The sequence below is a fragment of the Phyllobates terribilis genome, unplaced genomic scaffold (genome assembly GCF_046119375.1).
Source record: "Phyllobates terribilis strain yellow unplaced genomic scaffold, ASM4611937v1 Scaffold_1__5_contigs__length_1240528914, whole genome shotgun sequence".
NCBI classification, from domain to species: domain Eukaryota; kingdom Metazoa; phylum Chordata; class Amphibia; order Anura; family Dendrobatidae; genus Phyllobates; species Phyllobates terribilis.
This window is the reverse complement of record NW_027362761.1, coordinates 1,233,864,494-1,233,884,493: the sequence shown is the minus strand read 5'-3', so window position 1 is coordinate 1,233,884,493 and position 20,000 is coordinate 1,233,864,494. Positions and strand designations below refer to the sequence as shown.

The window sequence follows — 20,000 nt, the reverse complement described above, 5'->3', positions numbered from 1 at the left end:
ATGTGGTCCGCTTTGCCGGGGTCTTCTGACCTTGTGCTTCTCTCACCCTTTGGTTCCGTCTCCTCTCTGGTTCTGTGACGTCTTCTGGCCTATTGTTAGGGGTTCACGATATATCCCCCCTCTATACAGAGAGCCCCCTGTTATATCCCCCTCTATACAGAGACCCCCCTGTTATATATCCCCCTCTATACAGAGACCCCCCTGTTATATATCCTCCTCTTTACAGAGACCCCCCTGTTATAAATCTCCCTCTTTACAGAGACCCCCCTGTTATATCTCCCCCTCTATACAGACACCCCCCTGTTTTATCTCCCCCTTTATACGGAGACCCCCCTTTTATATCCCCCCCCTCTATACAGAGACCCCCCTGTTATATCTCCCCTCTATACAGAGACCCCCCTGTTGTATCTCCCCCTCTATACAGAGACCCCCCCTGTTATATATCCCCCTCTATACAGAGACCCCCTGTTATATCTCCCCCTCTTTACAGAGACCCCCTGTTATATCTCCCCCTCTTTACAGAGACCCCCTGTTATATATCCCCCTCTATACAGAGACCCCCCCGTTATATATCCCCCTCTATACAGAGACCCCCCCCATTATATCCCCCACTATACAGAGACCCCCCCTGTTATATCTCCCCCTCTATACAGAGACCCCCGTTAGATGTGGTCCGCTTTGCCGGGGTCTTCTGACCTTGTGCTTCTCTCACCCTTTGGTTCCGTCTCCTCTCTGGTTCTGTGACGTCTTCTGGCCTATTGTTAGGGGTTCACGATATATCCCCCATCTATACAGAGAGCCCCCTGTTATATCCCCCTCTATACGGAGAGCCCCCTGTTATATCTACCCCTCTATACAGAGACCCCCCTGTTATATCTACCCCTCCTTACAGAGACCCCCTGTTATAAATCCCCCCTCTATTTGGAGACCCCCCCTGTTATATCTCCCCCTCTATACAAAGACCCCCGTTACACGTGGGCCGCTTTGCCGGGGTCTTCTGACCTTGTGCTTCTCTCACCCTTTGGTTCCTTCTCCTCTCGGGTTCTGGGACGTCTTCTGGCCTATTGTTAGGGGTTCACGATATATCCCCCCTCTATACAGAGACCCCCCCTGTTATATCTCCCCCTCTATACAGAGACCCCCCTGTTATATCTCCCCCTCTATACAGAGACCCCCGTTCCATGTGGTCCTCTTTGCTGGGGTCTTCTGACCTTGTGCTTCTCTCACCCTTTGGTTCCATCTCCTCTCGGGTTCTGGGACGTCTTCTGGCCTATTGTTGGGGGTTCACTTACTTTTCCTGCTGATTTCCTTCCAGCCACCATGTATCGTAAGGATAAGAGCATACAGATGAAGAGCAGCGCCTCCTCCCTGTATAACAACCTGAGCGTGCTGCCCATCAGCGACAAGAGCCTCACCTACTTCACCGTGGTCCACGCCAACACCGTCAACATGGTGAGCGCCTCGGCCGATGGCCTGAGCTTCTCCCACCGCCAGCTGCAGTCCAAGGAGGGGAGCGTGGCGCTGAGCTCCTCCCTGATCACACAGGTCAGTGTCTGCCCGCTCCGGACCCCTCCAGGCCGCTCTGCTGGCATCCTGCCCACTCTGGCCCACTCTTGTATTTCAGGCCTCCTGGTGTGTGCTGCCGTCCCGGGTCCTGCTGGTTCTGACCTCTCAGAAGGGCATTCAGGTCGGTTCTGCTGTCGCTCATTGCTCCGCTCTGCAGCTTTATCCTTTTCTTGGATTTTCTAATCTCTTATTTTTGGTTCTTCTGAAAGATGTACGAGTCTGACGGCTCCATCATGGTGTACTGGCACGCCCTGGATGCACTGGAGACTCCGCAGGGTAGGTGTCTGAGGGACAGCATCGGGCTATCCATGTATGATATGGGGGCCAGTGACGGCTATCCTTACATATATAATGTGGGGGTTGGGCACATCGCTGGGCTATTATTTCATATATGATGTTGGGGGGTACAGGGGCAGCATTGGACTATCCATATATATTATATAGGGGGCAGCACCGGACCATGCTTACGTATAGGAATTGGTGGATGTCAGTAGCTTCGGGCTATCCTTACATGTATGATGTGAGGGGTGGGGGCAGCGCTGAGCTATCCTTACATATAGGACGTGATGGTTGTCGGTAGCTTCGGCTATCCTTACATGTATGGTGTGAGGGGTGGGGGCAGCGCTGAGCTATCCTTACATATAGGATGTGATGGTTGTCGGTAGCTTCGGCTATCCTTACATGTATGATGTGAGGGGCGGTGGCAGCGCTGAGCTATCCTTACATATAGGATGTGATGGTTGTCGGTATCTCCGGGCTATCCTTACATGTATGATGTGAGGGGTGGGGGCAGCGCTGAGCTATCCTTACATATAGGATGTGATGGTTGTCTGTAGCTCCGGGCTATCCTTACATGTATGATGTGAAGGGTGGGGGCAGCGCTGAGCTATCCTTACATATAGGATGTGATGGTTGTCTGTAGCTCCAGGCTATCCTTACATGTATGATGTGAGGGGTGGGGGCAGCGCTGAGCTATCTTTACATATAGGATGTGATGGTTGTCTGTAGCTCCGGGCTATCCTTACATGTATGATGTGAGGGGTGGGGGCAGCGCTGAGCTATCCTTACATATAGGATGTGATGGTTGTCTGTAGCTCTGGGCTATCCTTACATGTATGATGTGAGGGGTGGGGGCAGTGCTGAGCTATCCTTACATATAGGATGTGATGGTTGTCGGTAGCTTCGGCTATCCTTACATGTATGATGTGAGGGGTGGAGGCAGCGCTGAGGTATCCTTACATATAGGATGTGATGGTTGTCGGTAGCTCCAGGCTATCCTTACATGTATGATGTGAGGGGTGGGGGCAGCGCTGAGCTATCCTTACATATAGGATGTGATGGTTGTCGGTAGCTCCGGGCTATCCTTACATGTATGATGTGAGGGGTGGGGGCATTGCTGGGCTATCCTTACATATAGGATGTGATGGTTGTCGGTAGCTCTGGGCTATCCTTACATGTATGATGTGATGGGCGGGGGCAGCACTGAGCTATCCTTACATATAGGATGTGATGGTTGCCAGTAGCTTCGGCTATCCTTACATGTATGATGTGAGGGGCGGGGGCAGCACTGAGCTATCCTTACATATAGGATGTGATGGTTGTCAGTAGCTCCGGGCTATCCTTACATGTATGATGTGAGGGGTGGGGGCATTGCTGGGCTATCCTTACATATAGGATGTGATGGTTGTCAGTAGCTTCGGGCTATCCTTACATGTATGATGTGAGGGGTGGAGGCAGCGCTGATCTATCCTTACATATAGGATGTGATGGTTGTCGGTAGCTCCAGGCTATCCTTACATGTATGATGTGAGGGGCGGGGGCAGCGCTGAGCTATCCTTACATATAGGATGTGATGGTTGTCGGTAGCTTCGGCTATCCTTACATGTATGATGTGAGGGGTGGGGGCAGCGCTGAGCTATCCTTACATATAGGATGTGATGGTTGTCGGTAGCTCCAGGCTATCCTTACATGTATGATGTGAGGGGTGGGGGCAGCGCTGAGCTATCCTTACATATAGGATGTGATGGTTGTCTGTAGCTCCAGGCTATCCTTACATGTATGATGTGAGCGGCGGGGGCAGCGCTGAGCTATCCTTACATATAGGATGTGATGGTTGTCGGTAGCTCCAGGCTATCCTTACATGTATGATGTGAGGGGTGGGGGCAGCGCTGAGCTATCCTTACATATAGGATGTGATGGTTGTCTGTAGCTCCAGGCTATCCTTACATGTATGATGTGAGGGGTGGGGGCAGCGCTGAGCTATCCTTACATATAGGATGTGATGGTTGTCGGTAGCTCCGGGCTATCCTTACATGTATGATGTGAGGGGCGGGGGCAGCGCTGATCTATCCTTACATATAGGATGTGATGGTTGTCGGTAGCTCCAGGCTATCCTTACATGTATGATGTGAGGGGTGGAGGCAGCGCTGATCTATCCTTACATATAGGATGTGATGGTTGTCGGTAGCTCCGGGCTATCCTTACATGTATGATGTGAGGTGTGGGGGCAGCGCTGAGCTGTCCTTACATATAGGATGTGATGGTTGTCGGTAGCTCCGGGCTATCCTTACATGTATGATGTGAGGTGTGGGGGCAGCGCTGAGCTGTCCTTACATATAGGATGTGATGGTTGTCAGTAGCTTCGGGCTATCCTTACATGTATGATGTGAGGGGCGGGGGCAGCGCTGAGCTATCCTTACATATAGGATGTGATGGTTGTCAGTAGCTCCGGGCTATCCTTACATGTATGATGTGAGGGGCGGGGGCAGCGCTGAGCTATCCTTACATATAGGATGTGATGGTTGTCAGTAGCTCCGGGCTATCCTTACATGTATGATGTGAGCGGCGGGGGCAGCGCTGAGCTATCCTTACATATAGGATGTGATGGTTGTCGGTAGCTCTGGGCTATCCTTACATGTATGATGTGATGGGCGGGGGCAGTGCTGAGCTATCCTTACATATAGCATGTGATGGTTGTCGGTAGCTCCGGGCTATCCTTACATGTATGATTTGAGGGGTGGGGGCAGTGCTGAGCTATCCTTACATATAGGATGTGATGGTTGTCAGTAGCTCCGGGCTATCCTTACATGTATGATTTGAGGGGTGGGGGCAGTGCTGAGCTATCCTTACATATAGGATGTGATGGTTGTCAGTAGCTCCGGGCTATCCTTACATGTATGATGTGAGGGGCGGGGGCAGCGCTGAGCTATCCTTACATATAGGATGTGATGGTTGTCGGTAGCTCCGGGCTATCCTTACATGTATGATGTGAGGGGTGGGGGCAGCGCTGAGCTATCCTTACATATAGGATGTGATGGTTGTCTGTAGCTCCAGGCTATCCTTACATGTATGATGTGAGGGGTGGGGGCAGCGCTGAGCTATCCTTACATATAGGATGTGATGGTTGTCTGTAGCTCCAGGCTATCCTTACATGTATGATGTGAGGGGTGGGGGCAGCGCTGAGCTATCCTTACATATAGGATGTGATGGTTGTCGGTAGCTCCGGGCTATCCTTACATGTATGATGTGAGGGGTGGGGGCAGCGCTGAGCTATCCTTACATATAGGATGTGATGGTTGTCTGTAGCTCCAGGCTATCCTTACATGTATGATGTGAGGGGTGGAGGCAGCGCTGATCTATCCTTACATATAGGATGTGATGGTTGTCGGTAGCTCCAGGCTATCCTTACATGTATGATGTGAGGGGTGGAGGCAGCGCTGATCTATCCTTACATATAGGATGTGATGGTTGTCGGTAGCTCCGGGCTATCCTTACATGTATGATGTGAGGTGTGGGGGCAGCGCTGAGCTGTCCTTACATATAGGATGTGATGGTTGTCAGTAGCTCCGGGCTATCCTTACATGTATGATGTGAGGGGTGGGGGCAGCGCTGAGCTATCCTTACATATAGGATGTGATGGTTGTCAGTAGCTCCGGGCTATCCTTACATGTATGATGTGAGGGGCGGGGGCAGCGCTGAGCTATCCTTACATATAGGATGTGATGGTTGTCAGTAGCTCCGGGCTATCCTTACATGTATGATGTGAGGGGCGGGGGCAGCGCTGAGCTATCCTTACATATAGGATGTGATGGTTGTCGGTAGCTCCGGGCTATCCTTACATGTATGATGTGAGGGGTGGGGGCAGCGCTGAGCTATCCTTACATATAGGATGTGATGGTTGTCAGTAGCTCCGGGCTATCCTTACATGTATGATGTGAGGGGTGGGGGCAGTGCTGAGCTGTCCTTACATATAGGATGTGATGGTTGTCGGTAGCTCCGGGCTATCCTTACATGTATGATGTGAGGGGTGGGGGCATTGCTGGGCTATCCTTACATATAGGTTGTGATGGTTGTCGGTAGCTCCGGGCTATCCTTACATGTATGGTGTGAGGGGCGGGGGCAGCACTGAGCTATCCTTACATATAGGATGTGATGGTTGTCGGTAGCTCCGGGCTATCCTTACATGTATGATGTGAGGGGTGGGGGCAGCGCTGAGCTATCTTTACATATAGGATGTGATGGTTGTCTGTAGCTCCAGGCTATCCTTACATGTATGATGTGAGGGGTGGAGGCAGCGCTGATCTATCCTTACATATAGGATGTGATGGTTGTCGGTAGCTCCGGGCTATCCTTACATGTATGATGTGAGGTGTGGGGGCAGCGCTGAGCTGTCCTTACATATAGGATGTGATGGTTGTCAGTAGCTCCGGGCTATCCTTACATGTATGATGTGAGGTGTGGGGGCAGTGCTGGGCTATCCTTACATATAGGATGTGATGGTTGTCAGTAGCTCTGGACTATCCTTACATGTATGATGTGAGGGGTGGGGGCAGCGCTGAGCTATCCTTACATATAGGATGTGATGGTTGTCAGTAGCTCCGGGCTATCCTTACATGTATGATGTGAGGGGTGGGGGCAGCGCTGAGCTATCCTTACATATAGGATGTGATGGTTGTCGGTAGCTCTGGACTATCCTTACATGTATGATGTGAGGGGTGGGGGCAGCGCTGAGCTATCCTTACATATAGGATGTGATGGTTGTCAGTAGCTCCGGGCTATCCTTACATGTATGATGTGAGGGGCGGGGGCAGCGCTGAGCTATCCTTACATATAGAATGTGATGGTTGTCAGTAGCTCCGGGCTATCCTTACATGTATGATGTGAGGGGTGGGGGCAGCGCTGAGCTATCCTTACATATAGGATGTGATGGTTGTCGGTAGCTCCGGGCTATCCTTACATGTATGATGTGAGGTGTGGGGGCAGTGCTAAGCTGTCCTTACATATAGGATGTGATGGTTGTCGGTAGCTCCGGGCTATCCTTACATGTATGATGTGAGGGGTGGGGGCAGTGCTGAGCTATCCTTACATATTGGATGTGATGGTTGTCAGTAGCTCCGGGCTATCCTTACATGTATGATGTGAGGGGTGGGGGCATTGCTGGGCTATCCTTACATATAGGATGTGATGGTTGTCAGTAGCTCCGGGCTATCCTTACATGTATGATGTGAGGGGTGGGGGCATTGCTGGGCTATCCTTACATATAGGTTGTGATGGTTGTCGGTAGCTCCGGGCTATCCTTACATGTATGGTGTGAGGGGCGGGGGCAGCACTGAGCTATCCTTACATATAGGATGTGATGGTTGTCGGTAGCTGCGGGCTATCCTTACTTGTATGATGTGAGGGGCGGGGGCAGCGCTGAGCTATCCTTACATATAGGATGTGATGGTTGTCGGTAGCTCCGGGCTATCCTTACATGTATGATGTGAGGGGTGGGGGCAGCGCTGAGCTATCCTTACATATAGGATGTGATGGTTGTTGGTAGCTCGGGGCTATACTTGCATGTATGGTGTGAGGGGCGGGGGCAGCACTGAGCTATCCTTACATATACGATGTGATGGTTGTCGGTAGCTCCGGGCTATCCTTTCATGTATGATGTGAGGGGTGGGGGCAGCGCTGAGCTATCCTTACATATAGGATGTGATGGTTGTCGGTAGCTGCGGGCTATCCTTACATGTTTGATGTGAGGGGTGGGGGCAGCGCTGAGCTATCCTTACATACAGGATGTGATGGTTGTCTGTAGCTCTGGGCTATCCTTACATGTATGATGTGAGGGGCGGGTGCAGCGCTGAGCTATCTTTACATATAGGATGTGATGGTTGTCTGTAGCTCCGGGCTATCCTTACATGTATGATGTGAGGGGCGGGGGCAGCGCTGAGCTATCCTTACATACAGGATGTGATGGTTGTCGGTAGCTCCGGGCTATCCTTACATGTATGATGTGAGGGGCGGGGGCAGCGCTGAGCTATCCTTACATACAGGATGTGATGGTTGTCGGTAGGTCTGGGCTATCCTTACATGTATGATGTGAGGGGCGGGGGCAGCGCTGACCTATCCTTACATACAGGATGTGATGGTTGTCTGTAGCTCTGGGCTATCCTTACATGTATGATGTGAGGGGCGGGTGCAGCGCTGAGCTATCTTTACATATAGGATGTGATGGTTGTCTGTAGCTCCGGGCTATCCTTACATGTATGATGTGAGGGGCGGGGGCAGCGCTGAGCTATCCTTACATACAGGATGTGATGGTTGTCGGTAGCTCCGGGCTATCCTTACATGTATGATGTGAGGGGCGGGTGCAGCGCTGAGCTATCTTTACATATAGGATGTGATGGTTGTCTGTAGCTCCGGGCTATCCTTACATGTATGATGTGAGGGGCGGGGGCAGCGCTGAGCTATCCTTACATACAGGATGTGATGGTTGTCGGTAGCTCCGGGCTATCCTTACATGTATGATGTGAGGGGCGGGGGCAGCGCTGAGCTATCCTTACATATAGGATGTGATGGTTGTCGGTAGCTTCGGCTATCCTTACATGTATGATGTGAGGGGTGGAGGCAGTGCTGAGCTATCCTTACATATAGGATGTGATGGTTGTCGGTATCTCCAGGCTATCCTTACATGTATGGTGTGAGGGGCGGGGGCAACGCTGAGCTATCCTTACATATAGGATGTGATGGTTGTCAGTAGCTCCGTACTATCCTTACATGTATGATGTGTGGGGCGGGGGCAGCGCTGAGCTATCCTTACATATAGGATGTGATGGTTGTCGGCACCTCTGGGCTATCCTTACATGTATGATGTGAGGGGTGGAGGCAGCGCTGAGCTATCCTTACATATAGGATGTGATGGTTGTCGGTAGCTCCAGGCTATCCTTACATGTATGGTGTGAGGGGCGGGGGCAGCGCTGAGCTATCCTTACATACAGGATGTGATGGTTGTTGGTAGCTCGGGGCTATACTTGCATATATGGTGTGAGGGGCGGGGGCAGCACTGAGCTATCCTTACATATAGGATGTGATGGTTGTCGGTAGCTCCGGGCTATCCTTACATGTATGATGTGAGGGGTGGGGGCAGCGCTGAGCTATCCTTACATATAGGATGTGATGGTTGTCGGTAGCTCCGGGCTATCCTTACATGTATGATGTGAGGGGTGGGGGCAGCGCTGAGCTATCTTTACATATAGGATGTGATGGTTGTCGGTAGCTCCGGGCTATCCTTACATGTATGATGTGAGGGGTGGGGGCAGCGCTGAGCTATCCTTACATATAGGATGTGATGGTTGTCGGTAGCTGCGGGCTATCCTTACATGTTTGATGTGAGGGGTGGGGGCAGCGCTGAGCTATCCTTACATACAGGATGTGATGGTTGTCTGTAACTCTGGGCTATCCTTACATGTATGATGTGAGGGGCGGGTGCAGCGCTGAGCTATCTTTACATATAGGATGTGATGGTTGTCGGTAGCTCCGGGCTATCCTTACATGTATGATGTGAGGGGCGGGGGCAGCGCTGAGCTATCCTTACATACAGGATGTGATGGTTGTCGGTAGCTCCGGGCTATCCTTACATGTATGATGTGAGGGGCGGGGGCAGCGCTGAGCTATCCTTACATATAGGATGTGATGGTTGTCGGTATCTCCAGGCTATCCTTACATGTATGGTGTGAGGGGCGGGGGCAACGCTGAGCTATCCTTACATATAGGATGTGATGGTTGTCAGTAGCTACGGACTATCCTTACATGTATGATGTGTGGGGCGGGGGCAGCGCTGAGCTATCCTTACATATAGGATGTGATGGTTGTCGGCACCTCTGGGCTATCCTTACATGTATGATGTGAGGGGTGGAGGCAGCGCTGAGCTATCCTTACATATAGGATGTGATGGTTGTCGGTAGCTCCAGGCTATCCTTACATGTATGGTGTGAGGGGCGGGGGCAGCGCTGAGCTATCCTTACATACAGGATGTGATGGTTGTCGGTAGCTCCGGGCTATCCTTACATGTATGGTGTGAGGGGCGGGGGCAGCGCTGAGCTATCCTTACATATAGGATGTGATGGTTGTCAGTAGCTCCAGGCTATCCTTACATGTATGGTGTGAGGGGTGGGGGCAGCGCTGAGCTATCCTTACATACAGGATGTGATGGTTGTCGGTTCCTCTGGGCTATCCTTACATGTATGATGTGAGGGGTGGAGGCAGCGCTGAGCTATCCTTACATATAGGATGTGATGGTTGTCAGTAGCTCTGGGCTATCCTTACATGTATGATGTGAGGGGCGGAGGCAGCGCTGAGCTATCCTTACATTTAGGATGTGATGGTTGTCAGTAGCTCCAGGCTATCCTTACATATATGATGTGAGGGGTGGGGGCAGCGCTGGGCTATCCTTACATATAGGATGTGATGGTTGTCTGTAGCTCCGGGCTATCCTTACATGTATGATGTGAGGGGCGGTCGCAGCGCTGAGCTATCCTTACATATAGGATGTGATGGTTGTCAGTAGCTCCGGGCTATCCTTACATGTATGATGTGAGGGGCGGGGGCAGTGCTGAGCTATCCTTACATACAGGATGTGATGGTTGTCGGTAGCTCTGGGCTATCCTTACATGTATGATGTGAGGGGTGGAGGCAGCGCTGAGCTATCCTTACATATAGGATGTGATGGTTGTCAGTAGCTCCAGGCTATCCTTACATATATGGTGTGAGGGGCGGGGGCAGCGCTGAGCTATCCTTACATATAGGATGTGATGGTTGTCAGTAGCTCCGGGCTATCCTTACATGTATGGTGTGAGGGGCGGGGGCAGTGCTGAGCTATCCTTACATACAGGATGTGATGGTTGTCGGTAGCTCTGGGCTATCCTTACATGTATGATGTGAGGGGTGGAGGCAGCGCTGAGCTATCCTTACATATAGGATGTGATGGTTGTCAGTAGCTCCAGGCTATCCTTACATATATGGTGTGAGGGGCGGCGGCAGCGCTGAGCTATCCTTACATATAGGATGTGATGGTTGTCAGTAGCTCCGGGCTATCCTTACATGTATGGTGTGAGGGGCGGGGCAGTGCTGAGCTATCCTTACATACAGGATGTGATGGTTGTCGGTAGCTCCGGGCTATCCTTACATGTATGGTGTGAGGGGTGGGGGCAGTGCTGAGCTATCCTTACATATAGGATGTGATGGTTGTCGGTAGCTCTGGACTATCCTTACATGTTTGATGTGAGGGGTGGGGGCAGCGCTGAGCTATCCTTACATATAGGATGTGATGGTTGTCAGTAGCTCCGGGCTATCCTTACATGTATGATGTGAGGGGTGGGGGCAGCGCTGAGCTATCCTTACATATAGGATGTGATGGTAGTCAGTAGCTCCGGCTATCCTTACATGTATGATGTGAGGGGCGGGGACAGCGCTTAGCTATCCTTACATGTATGATGTGAGGGGCGGGGGCAGCGCTGAGCTATCCTTACATATAGGACGTGATGGTTGTCGGTAGCTCCAGGCTATCCTTACATGTATGATGTGAGGGGTGGGGGCAGTGCTGAGCTATCCTTACATATAGGACGTGATGGTTGTCGGTAGCTTCGGCTATCCTTACATGTATGATGTGAGGGGTGGGGGCAGTACTGAGCTATCCTTACATATAGGATGTGATGGTTGTCGGTAGCTCTGGGCTATCCTTACATGTATGATGTGAGGGGTAGGGGCAGCGCTGAGCTATCCTTACATATAGGATGTGATGGTTGTCGGTTGCTTCGGCTATCCTTGCATGTATGATGTGAGGGGCGGGGGCAGCGCTGAGCTATCATTACATATAGGATGTGATGGTTGTCGGTAGCTCCGGGCTATCCTTACATGTATGATGTGAGGGGTGGGGGCATTGCTGGGCTATCCTTACATATAGGATGTGATGGTTGTCGGTAGCTCCGGGCTATCCTTACATGTATGATGTGAGGGGCGGGGGCAGTGCTGGGCTATCCTTACATATAGGATGTGATGGTTGTCAGTATCTCCGGGCTATCCTTACATGTATGATGTGAGGGGTGGAGGCAGTGCTGAGCTATCCTTACATATAGGATGTGATGGTTGTCAGTAGCTCCGGGCTATCCTTACATGTATGATGTGAGGGGTGGGGGCATTGCTGGGCTATCCTTACATATAGGATGTGATGGTTGTCGGTAGCTCCGGGCTATCCTTACATGTATGATGTGAGGGGCGGGGGCAGCGCTGAGCTATCCTTACATATAGGATGTGATTGTTGTCGGTAACTCCGGGCTATCCTTACATGTATGATGTGAGGGGTGGGGGCAGTGCTGAGCTATCCTTACATACAGGATGTGATGGTTGTCGGTAGCTTTGGCTATCCTTACATGTATGATGTGAGGGGTGGGGGCAGCGCTGAGCTATCCTTACATATAGGATGTGATGGTTGTCAGTAGCTTCGGGCTATCCTTACATGTATGATGTGAGGGGTCGAGGCAGCGCTGATCTATCCTTACATATAGGATGTGATGGTTGTCGGTAGCTCCAGGCTATCCTTACATGTATGATGTGAGGGGTGGGGGCAGCGCTGAGCTATCCTTACATATAGGATGTGATGGTTGTCGGTAGCTCCAGGCTATCCTTAAATGTATGATGTGAGGGGTGGAGGCAGCGCTGAGCTATCCTTACATATAGGATGTGATGGTTTTCGGTAGCTCCAGGCTATCCTTACATGTATGATGTGAGGGGTGGGGGCAGCGCTGAACTATCCTTACATATAGGATGTGATGGTTGTCAGTAGCTCCGGGCTATCCTTACATGTATGATGTGAGGGGTGGGGGCAGCGCTGAGCTATCCTTACATATAGGATGTGATGGTTGTCGGTAGCTCCAGGCTATCCTTACATGTATGATGTGAGGGGTGGGGGCAGCGCTAAGCTATCCTTACATATAGGATGTGATGGTTGTCGGTAGCTCCAGGCTATCCTTACATGTATGATGTGAGGGGTGGGGGCAGCGCTGAGCTATCCTTACATATAGGATGTGATGGTTGTCAGTAGCTCCGGGCTATCCTTACATGTATGATGTGAGGGGTGGGGGCAGCGCTGAGCTATCCTTACATATAGGATGTGATGGTTGTCGGTAGCTTCGGCTATCCTTACATGTATGATGTGAGGGGTGGGGGCAGCGCTGAGCTATCCTTACATACAGGATGTGATGGTTGTCGGTAGCTTCGGTCTATCCTTACATGTATGATGTGAGGGGTGGGGGCAGCGCTGAGCTATCCTTACATATAGGATGTGATGGTTGTCGGTAGCTCCGGGCTATCCTTACATGTATGATGTGAGGGGCGGGGGCAGCGCTGAGCTATCCTTACATATAGGATGTGATGGTTGTCGGTAGCTCCGGGCTATCCTTACATGTATGATGTGAGGGGCGGGGGCAGCGCTGAGCTATCCTTACATATAGGATGTGATGGTTGTCAGTAGCTCCGGGCTATCCTTACATGTATGATGTGAGGGGTGGGGGCAGCGCTGAGCTATCCTTACATATAGGATGTGATGGTTGTCAGTAGCTCCGGCTATCCTTACATATAGGATGTGAGGGGCGGGGACAGCGCTTAGCTATCCTTACATGTATGATGTGAGGGGCGGGGGCAGCGCTGAGCTATCCTTACATATAGGACGTGATGGTTGTCGGTAGCTTCGGCTATCCTTACATGTATGATGTGAGGGGTGGGGGCAGTACTGAGCTATCCTTACATATAGGATGTGATGGTTGTCGGTATCTCCGGGCTATCCTTACATGTATGATGTGAGGGGTGGGGGCAGCGCTGAGCTATCCTTACATATAGGATGTGATGGTTGTCAGTAGCTCCGGGCTATCCTTACATGTATGATGTGAGGGGTGGGGGCAGCGCTGAGCTATCCTTACATATAGGATGTGATGGTTGTCAGTAGCTCCGGGCTATCCTTGCATGTATGGTGTGAGGGGTGGGGGCAGCGCTGAGCTATCCTTACATATAGGATGTGATGGTTGTCAGTAGCTCCGGGCTATCCTTACATGTATGGTGTGAGGGTTGGGGGCAGCGCTGAGCTATCCTTACATATAGGATGTGATGGTTGTCAGTAGCTCCGGGCTATCCTTACATGTATGATGTGAGGGGTGGGGGCAGCGCTGAGCTATCCTTACATTTAGGATGTGATGGTTGTCAGTAGCTCCGGGCTATCCTTACATGTATGATGTGAGGGGTGGGGACAGCGCTGAGCTATCCTTACATATAGGATGTGATGGTTGTCGGTAGCTCCGGGCTATCCTTACATGTATGATGTGAGGGGTGGGGGCAGCGCTGAGCTATCCTTACATATAGGATGTGATGGTTGTCAGTAGCTCCGGGCTATCCTTACATGTATGATGTGAGGGGTGGGGGCAGCGCTGAGCTATCCTTACATATAGGATGTGATGGTTGTCAGTAGCTCCGGGCTATCCTTGCATGTATGGTGTGAGGGGTGGGGGCAGCGCTGAGCTATCCTTACATATAGGATGTGATGGTTGTCAGTAGCTCCGGGCTATCCTTACATGTATGATGTGAGGGGTGGGGACAGCGCTGAGCTATCCTTACATATAGGATGTGATGGTTGTCGGTAGCTCCGGGCTATCCTTACATGTATGATGTGAGGGGTGGAGGCAGCGCTGAGCTATCCTTACATATAGGATGTGATGGTTGTCGGTAGCTCCAGGCTATCCTTACATGTATGGTGTGAGGGGTGGGGGCAGCGCTGAGCTATCCTTACATATAGGATGTGATGGTTGTCGGTAGCTTCGGCTATCCTTGCATGTATGATGTGAGGGGCGGGGGCAGCGCTGAGCTATCCTTACATATAGGATGTGATGGTTGTCGGTAGCTCCGGGCTATCCTTACATGTATGATGTGAGGGGCGGGGGCAGTGCTGAGCTGTCCTTACATATAGGATGTGATGGTTGTCGGTATCTCCGGGCTATCCTTACATGTATGATGTGAGGGGCGGGGGCAGCGCTGAGCTATCCTTACATATAGGATGTGATCGTTGTCGGTAACTCCGGACTATCCTTACATGTATGATGTGAGGGGTGGGGGCAGTGCTGAGCTATCCTTACATACAGGATGTGATGGTTGTCGGTAGCTTCGGCTATCCTTACATGTATGATGTGAGGGGTGGGGGCAGCGCTGAGCTATCCTTACATATAGGATGTGATGGTTGTCAGTAGCTTCGGGCTATCCTTACATGTATGATGTGAGGGGTGGAGGCAGCTCTGATCTATCCTTACATATAGGATGTGATGGTTGTCGGTAGCTCCAGGCTATCCTTACATGTATGATGTGAGGGGTGGGGGCAGCGCTGAGCTATCCTTACATATAGGATGTGATGGTTGTCGGTAGCTCCAGGCTATCCTTAAATGTATGATGTGAGGGGTGGAGGCAGCGCTGAGCTATCCTTACATATAGGATGTGATGGTTGTCAGTAGCTCCGGGCTATCCTTACATGTATGATGTGAGGGGTGGGGGCAGCGCTGAGCTATCCTTACATATAGGATGTGATGGTTGTCGGTAGCTTCGGCTATCCTTACATGTATGATGTGAGGGGTGGGGGCAGCGCTGAGCTCTCCTTACATATAGGATGTGATGGTTGTCGGTTGCTTTGGCTATCCTTACATGTATGATGTGAGGGGTGGGGGCAGCGCTGAGCTATCCTTACATATATGATGTGATTGTTGTCAGTAGCTCCGGGCTATCCTTACATGTATGATGTGAGGGGTGGGGGCAGTGCTGAGCTATCCTTACATATATGATGTGATGGTTGTCGGTAGCTCCGGGCTATCCTTACATGTATGGTGTGAGGGGCGGGGGCAGCGCTGAGCTATCCTTACATATCGGATGTGATGGTTGTCGGTAGCTCCGGGCTATCCTTACATGTATGATGTGAGGGGTGGGGGCATTGCTGGGCTATCCTTACATATAGGATGTGATGGCTGTCGGTAGCTTCGGCTATCCTTGCATGTATGATGTGAGGGGCGGGGGCAGCGCTGAGCTATCATTACATATAGGATGTGATGGTTGCCGGTAGCTCCGGGCTATCCTTACATGTATGATGTGAGGGGTGGGGGCATTGCTGGGCTATCCTTACATATAGGATGTGATGGTTGTCGGTAGCTCCGGGCTATCCTTACATGTATGATGTGAGGGGCGGGGGCAGTGCTGGGCTATCCTTACATATAGGATGTGATGGTTGTCAGTAGCTCCGGGCTATCCTTACATGTATGATGTGAGGGGTGGGGGCAGCACTGAGCTATCCTTACATATAGGATGTGATTGTTGTCGGTAGCTCTGGGCTATCCTTACGTGTATGATGTGAGGGGTGGGGGCAGCGCTGAGCTATCCTTACATATAGGATGTGATGGTTGTCGGTAGCTTCGGCTATCCTTACATGTATGATGTGCGGGGTGGGGGCAGCGCTGAGCTATCCTTACATATAGGATGTGATGGTTGTCGGTTGCTTCGGCTATCCTTACATGTATGGTTTGAGGGGTGGGGGCAGTGCTGAGCTATCCTTACATACAGGATGTGATGGTTGTCGGTAGCTTCGGTCTATCCTTACATGTATGATGTGATGGGTGGGGGCAGCGCTGAACTATCCTTACATATATGATGTGATGGTTGTCAGTAGCTCCGGGCTATCCTTACATGTATGATGTGAGGGGTGGGGGCAGCACTGAGCTATCCTTACATATAGGATGTGATGGTTGTCGGTAGCTTCGGCTATCCTTACATGTATGATGTGAGGGGTGGGGGCAGCGCTGAGCTATCCTTACATATAGGATGTGATGGTTGTCAGTAGCTCCGGGCTATCCTTACATGTATGATGTGAGGGGTGGGGGCAGCGCTGAGCTATCCTTACATTTAGGATGTGATGGTTGTCGGTAGCTTCGGCTATCCTTACATGTATGATGTGAGGGGTGGGGGCAGCGCTGAGCTATCCTTACATATAGGATGTGATGGTTGTCGGTTGCTTCGGCTATCCTTACATGTATGGTTTGAGGGGTGGGGGCAGTGCTGAGCTATCCTTACATACAGGATGTGATGGTTGTCGGTAGCTTCGGTCTATCCTTACATGTATGATGTGAGGGGTGGGGGCAGCGCTGAACTATCCTTACATATATGATGTGATGGTTGTCGGTAGCTCCAGGCTATCCTTACATGTGTGATGTGAGGGGTGGGGGCAGTGCTGAGCTATCCTTACATATAGCATGTGATGGTTGTCGGTAGCTCCAGGCTATCCTTACATGTATGATGTGAGGGGTGGGGGCAGCGCTGAGCTATCCTTACATATAGGATGTGATGGTTGCCAGTAGCTTCGGGCTATCCTTACATGTATGATGTGAGGGGTGGGGGCAGCGCTGAGCTATCCTTACATATAGGACGTGATGGTTGTCAGTAGCTTCGGGCTATCCTTACATGTATGATGTGAGGGGTGGGGGCAGCGCTGAGCTATCCTTACATATAGGATGTGATGGTTGTCAGTAGCTCCGGCTATCCTCACATGTATGATGTGAGGGGCGGGGACAGCGCTTAGCTATCCTTACATGTATGATGTGAGGGGCGGGGGCAGCGCTGAGCTATCCTTACATATAGGATGTGATGGTTGTCAGTAGCTCCGGGCTATCCTTACATGTATGATGTGAGGGGCGGGGGCAGCGCTGAGCTATCCTTACATATAGGATGTGATGGTTGTCAGTAGCTCCGGGCTATCCTTACATGTATGATGTGAGGGGTGGGGGCAGCGCTGAGCTATCCTTACATTTAGGATGTGATGGTTGTCAGTAGCTCCAGGCTATCCTTACATGTATGGTGTGAGGGGCGGGGGCAGCGCTGAGCTATCCTTACATATAGGATGTGATGGTTGTCAGTAGCTCCGGGCTATCCTTACATGTATGATGTGAGGGGCGGTGGCAGCGCTGAGCTATCCTTACATATAGGATGTGATGGTTGTCGGTAGCTCCAGGCTATCCTTACATGTATGATGTGAGGGGCGGTGGCAGCGCTGAGCTATCCTTACATATAGGATGTGATGGTTGTCGGTAGCTCCGGGCTATCCTTACATGTATGATGTGAGGGGTGGGGGCAGCGCTGAGCTATCCTTACATATAGGATGTGATGGTTGTCGGTAGCTCCGGGCTATCCTTACATGTATGATGTGAGGGGCGGGGGCAGCGCTTAGCTATCCTTACATGTATGAAGTGAGGGGTGGGGGCAGCGCTGAGCTATCCTTACATATAGGACATGATGGTTGTCGGTAGCTTCGGCTATCCTTACATGTATGATGTGAGGGGTGGGGGCAGCGCTGAGCTATCCTTACATATAGGATGTGATGGTTGTCGGTATCTCCGGGCTATCCTTACATGTATGATGTGAGGGGTGGGGGCAGCGCTGAGCTATCCTTACATATAGGATGTGATGGTTGTCAGTAGCTCCGGGCTATCCTTACATGTATGATGTGAGGGGTGGGGACAGCGCTGAGCTATCCTTACATATAGGATGTGATGGTTGTCAGTAGCTCCAGGCTATCCTTACATGTATGATGTGAGGGGTGGGGGCAGTGCTGAGCTATCCTTACATATAGGATGTGATGGTTGTCGGTAGCTCCAGGCTATCCTTACATGTATGATGTGAGGGGTGGGGGCAGTGCTGAGCTATCCTTACATATAGGATGTGATGGTTGTCGGCAGCTCCGGGCTATCCTTACATGTATGATGTGAGGGGCGGGTGCAGCACTGAACTATCCTTACATATAGGATGTGATGGTTGTCGGTAGCTCCGGGCTATCCTTACATGTATGATGTGAGGGGTGGGGGCAGCGCTGAGCTATCCTTACATATAGGATGTGATGGTTGTCTGTAGCTTCGGCTATCCTTACATGTATGATGTGAGGGGTGGGGACAGCGCTGGGCTATCCTTACTTAGAGGATGTGATGGTTGTCGGTAGCTCTGGGCTATCCTTACATGTATGATGTGAGGGGTGGGGGCAGCGCTGAGCTATCCTTATATATAGGATGTGATGGTTGTCGGTAGCTCCGGGCTATCCTTACATGTATGATGTGAGGGGTGGGGGCAGCTCTGAGCTATCCTTACATATAGGATGTGATGGTTGTCTGTAGCTTCGGCTATCCTTACATGTATGATGTGAGGGGTGGGGGCAGTGCTGAGCTATCCTTACATATAGGATGTGATGGTTGTCAGTTGCTTCGGGCTATCCTTACATGTATGATGTGAGGGGTGGAGGCAGCGCTGAGCTATCCTTACATACAGGATGTGATGGTTGTCAGTTGCTCCGGGCTATCCTTACATGTATGATGTGATGGTTGTCAGTAGCTCTGGGCTATCCTTACATGTATGATGTGAGGGGCGGGGGCAGCACTGAGCTATCCCTACATATAGGATGTGATGGTTGTTGGTAGCTCTGGGATATCCTTACATGTATGATGTGAGGGGTGGGGGCAGTGCTGGGCTATCCTTACATATAGGATGTGATGGTTGTCGGTAGCTCCAGGCTATCCTTACATGTATGATGTGAGGGGTGGGGCCAGTGCTGGGCTATCCTTACATGTATGATGTGAGGGGTGGGGGCAGCGCTGGGCTATCCTTACATATAGGATGTGATGGTTGTTGGTAGCTCTGGGATATCCTTACATGTATGATGTGAGGGGTGGGGGCAGTGCTGGGCTATCCTTACATAGAGGATGTGATGGTTGTCGGTACCTCCGGGCTCTCCTTACATGTATGATGTGAGGGGTGGGGGCAGTGCTAAGCTATCCTTACATACAGGATGTGATGGTTGTCGGTAGCTCCTGGCTATCCTTACATGTATGATGTGAGGGGTGAAGGCAGCGCTGAGCTATCCTTACATATAGGATGTGATGGTTGTCGATAGCTCCGGGCTATCCTTACATGTATGATGTGAGGGGCGGGGGCAGCACTGAGCTATCCTTACATACAGGATGTGATGGTTGTCGGTAGCTCTGGGCTATCCTTACATGTATGATGTGAGGGGCCGTGGCAGCGCTGATCTATCCCTACATATAGGATGTGATGGTTGT

The 20,000-nt window shown here is 51.3% G+C and overlaps 1 protein-coding gene across 2 annotated transcripts in view; it reads left to right on the top strand.

Moving 5' to 3' along the window:
• Window positions 1–20,000, top strand: part of WDR54 (WD repeat domain 54) — a 62,393-nt gene that overhangs the window by 1,321 nt on the left and 41,072 nt on the right. For both annotated transcript variants that reach the window (XM_073650271.1, XM_073650262.1), the window contains exons 2-4: window positions 1,316–1,545; window positions 1,625–1,687; window positions 1,776–1,842. In XM_073650271.1, the coding sequence (XP_073506372.1) occupies window positions 1,321–1,545; window positions 1,625–1,687; window positions 1,776–1,842 (355 nt within the window). In that variant the 5' untranslated portion in view covers window positions 1,316–1,320. The remainder of the gene's footprint in view (window positions 1–1,315; window positions 1,546–1,624; window positions 1,688–1,775; window positions 1,843–20,000) is intronic.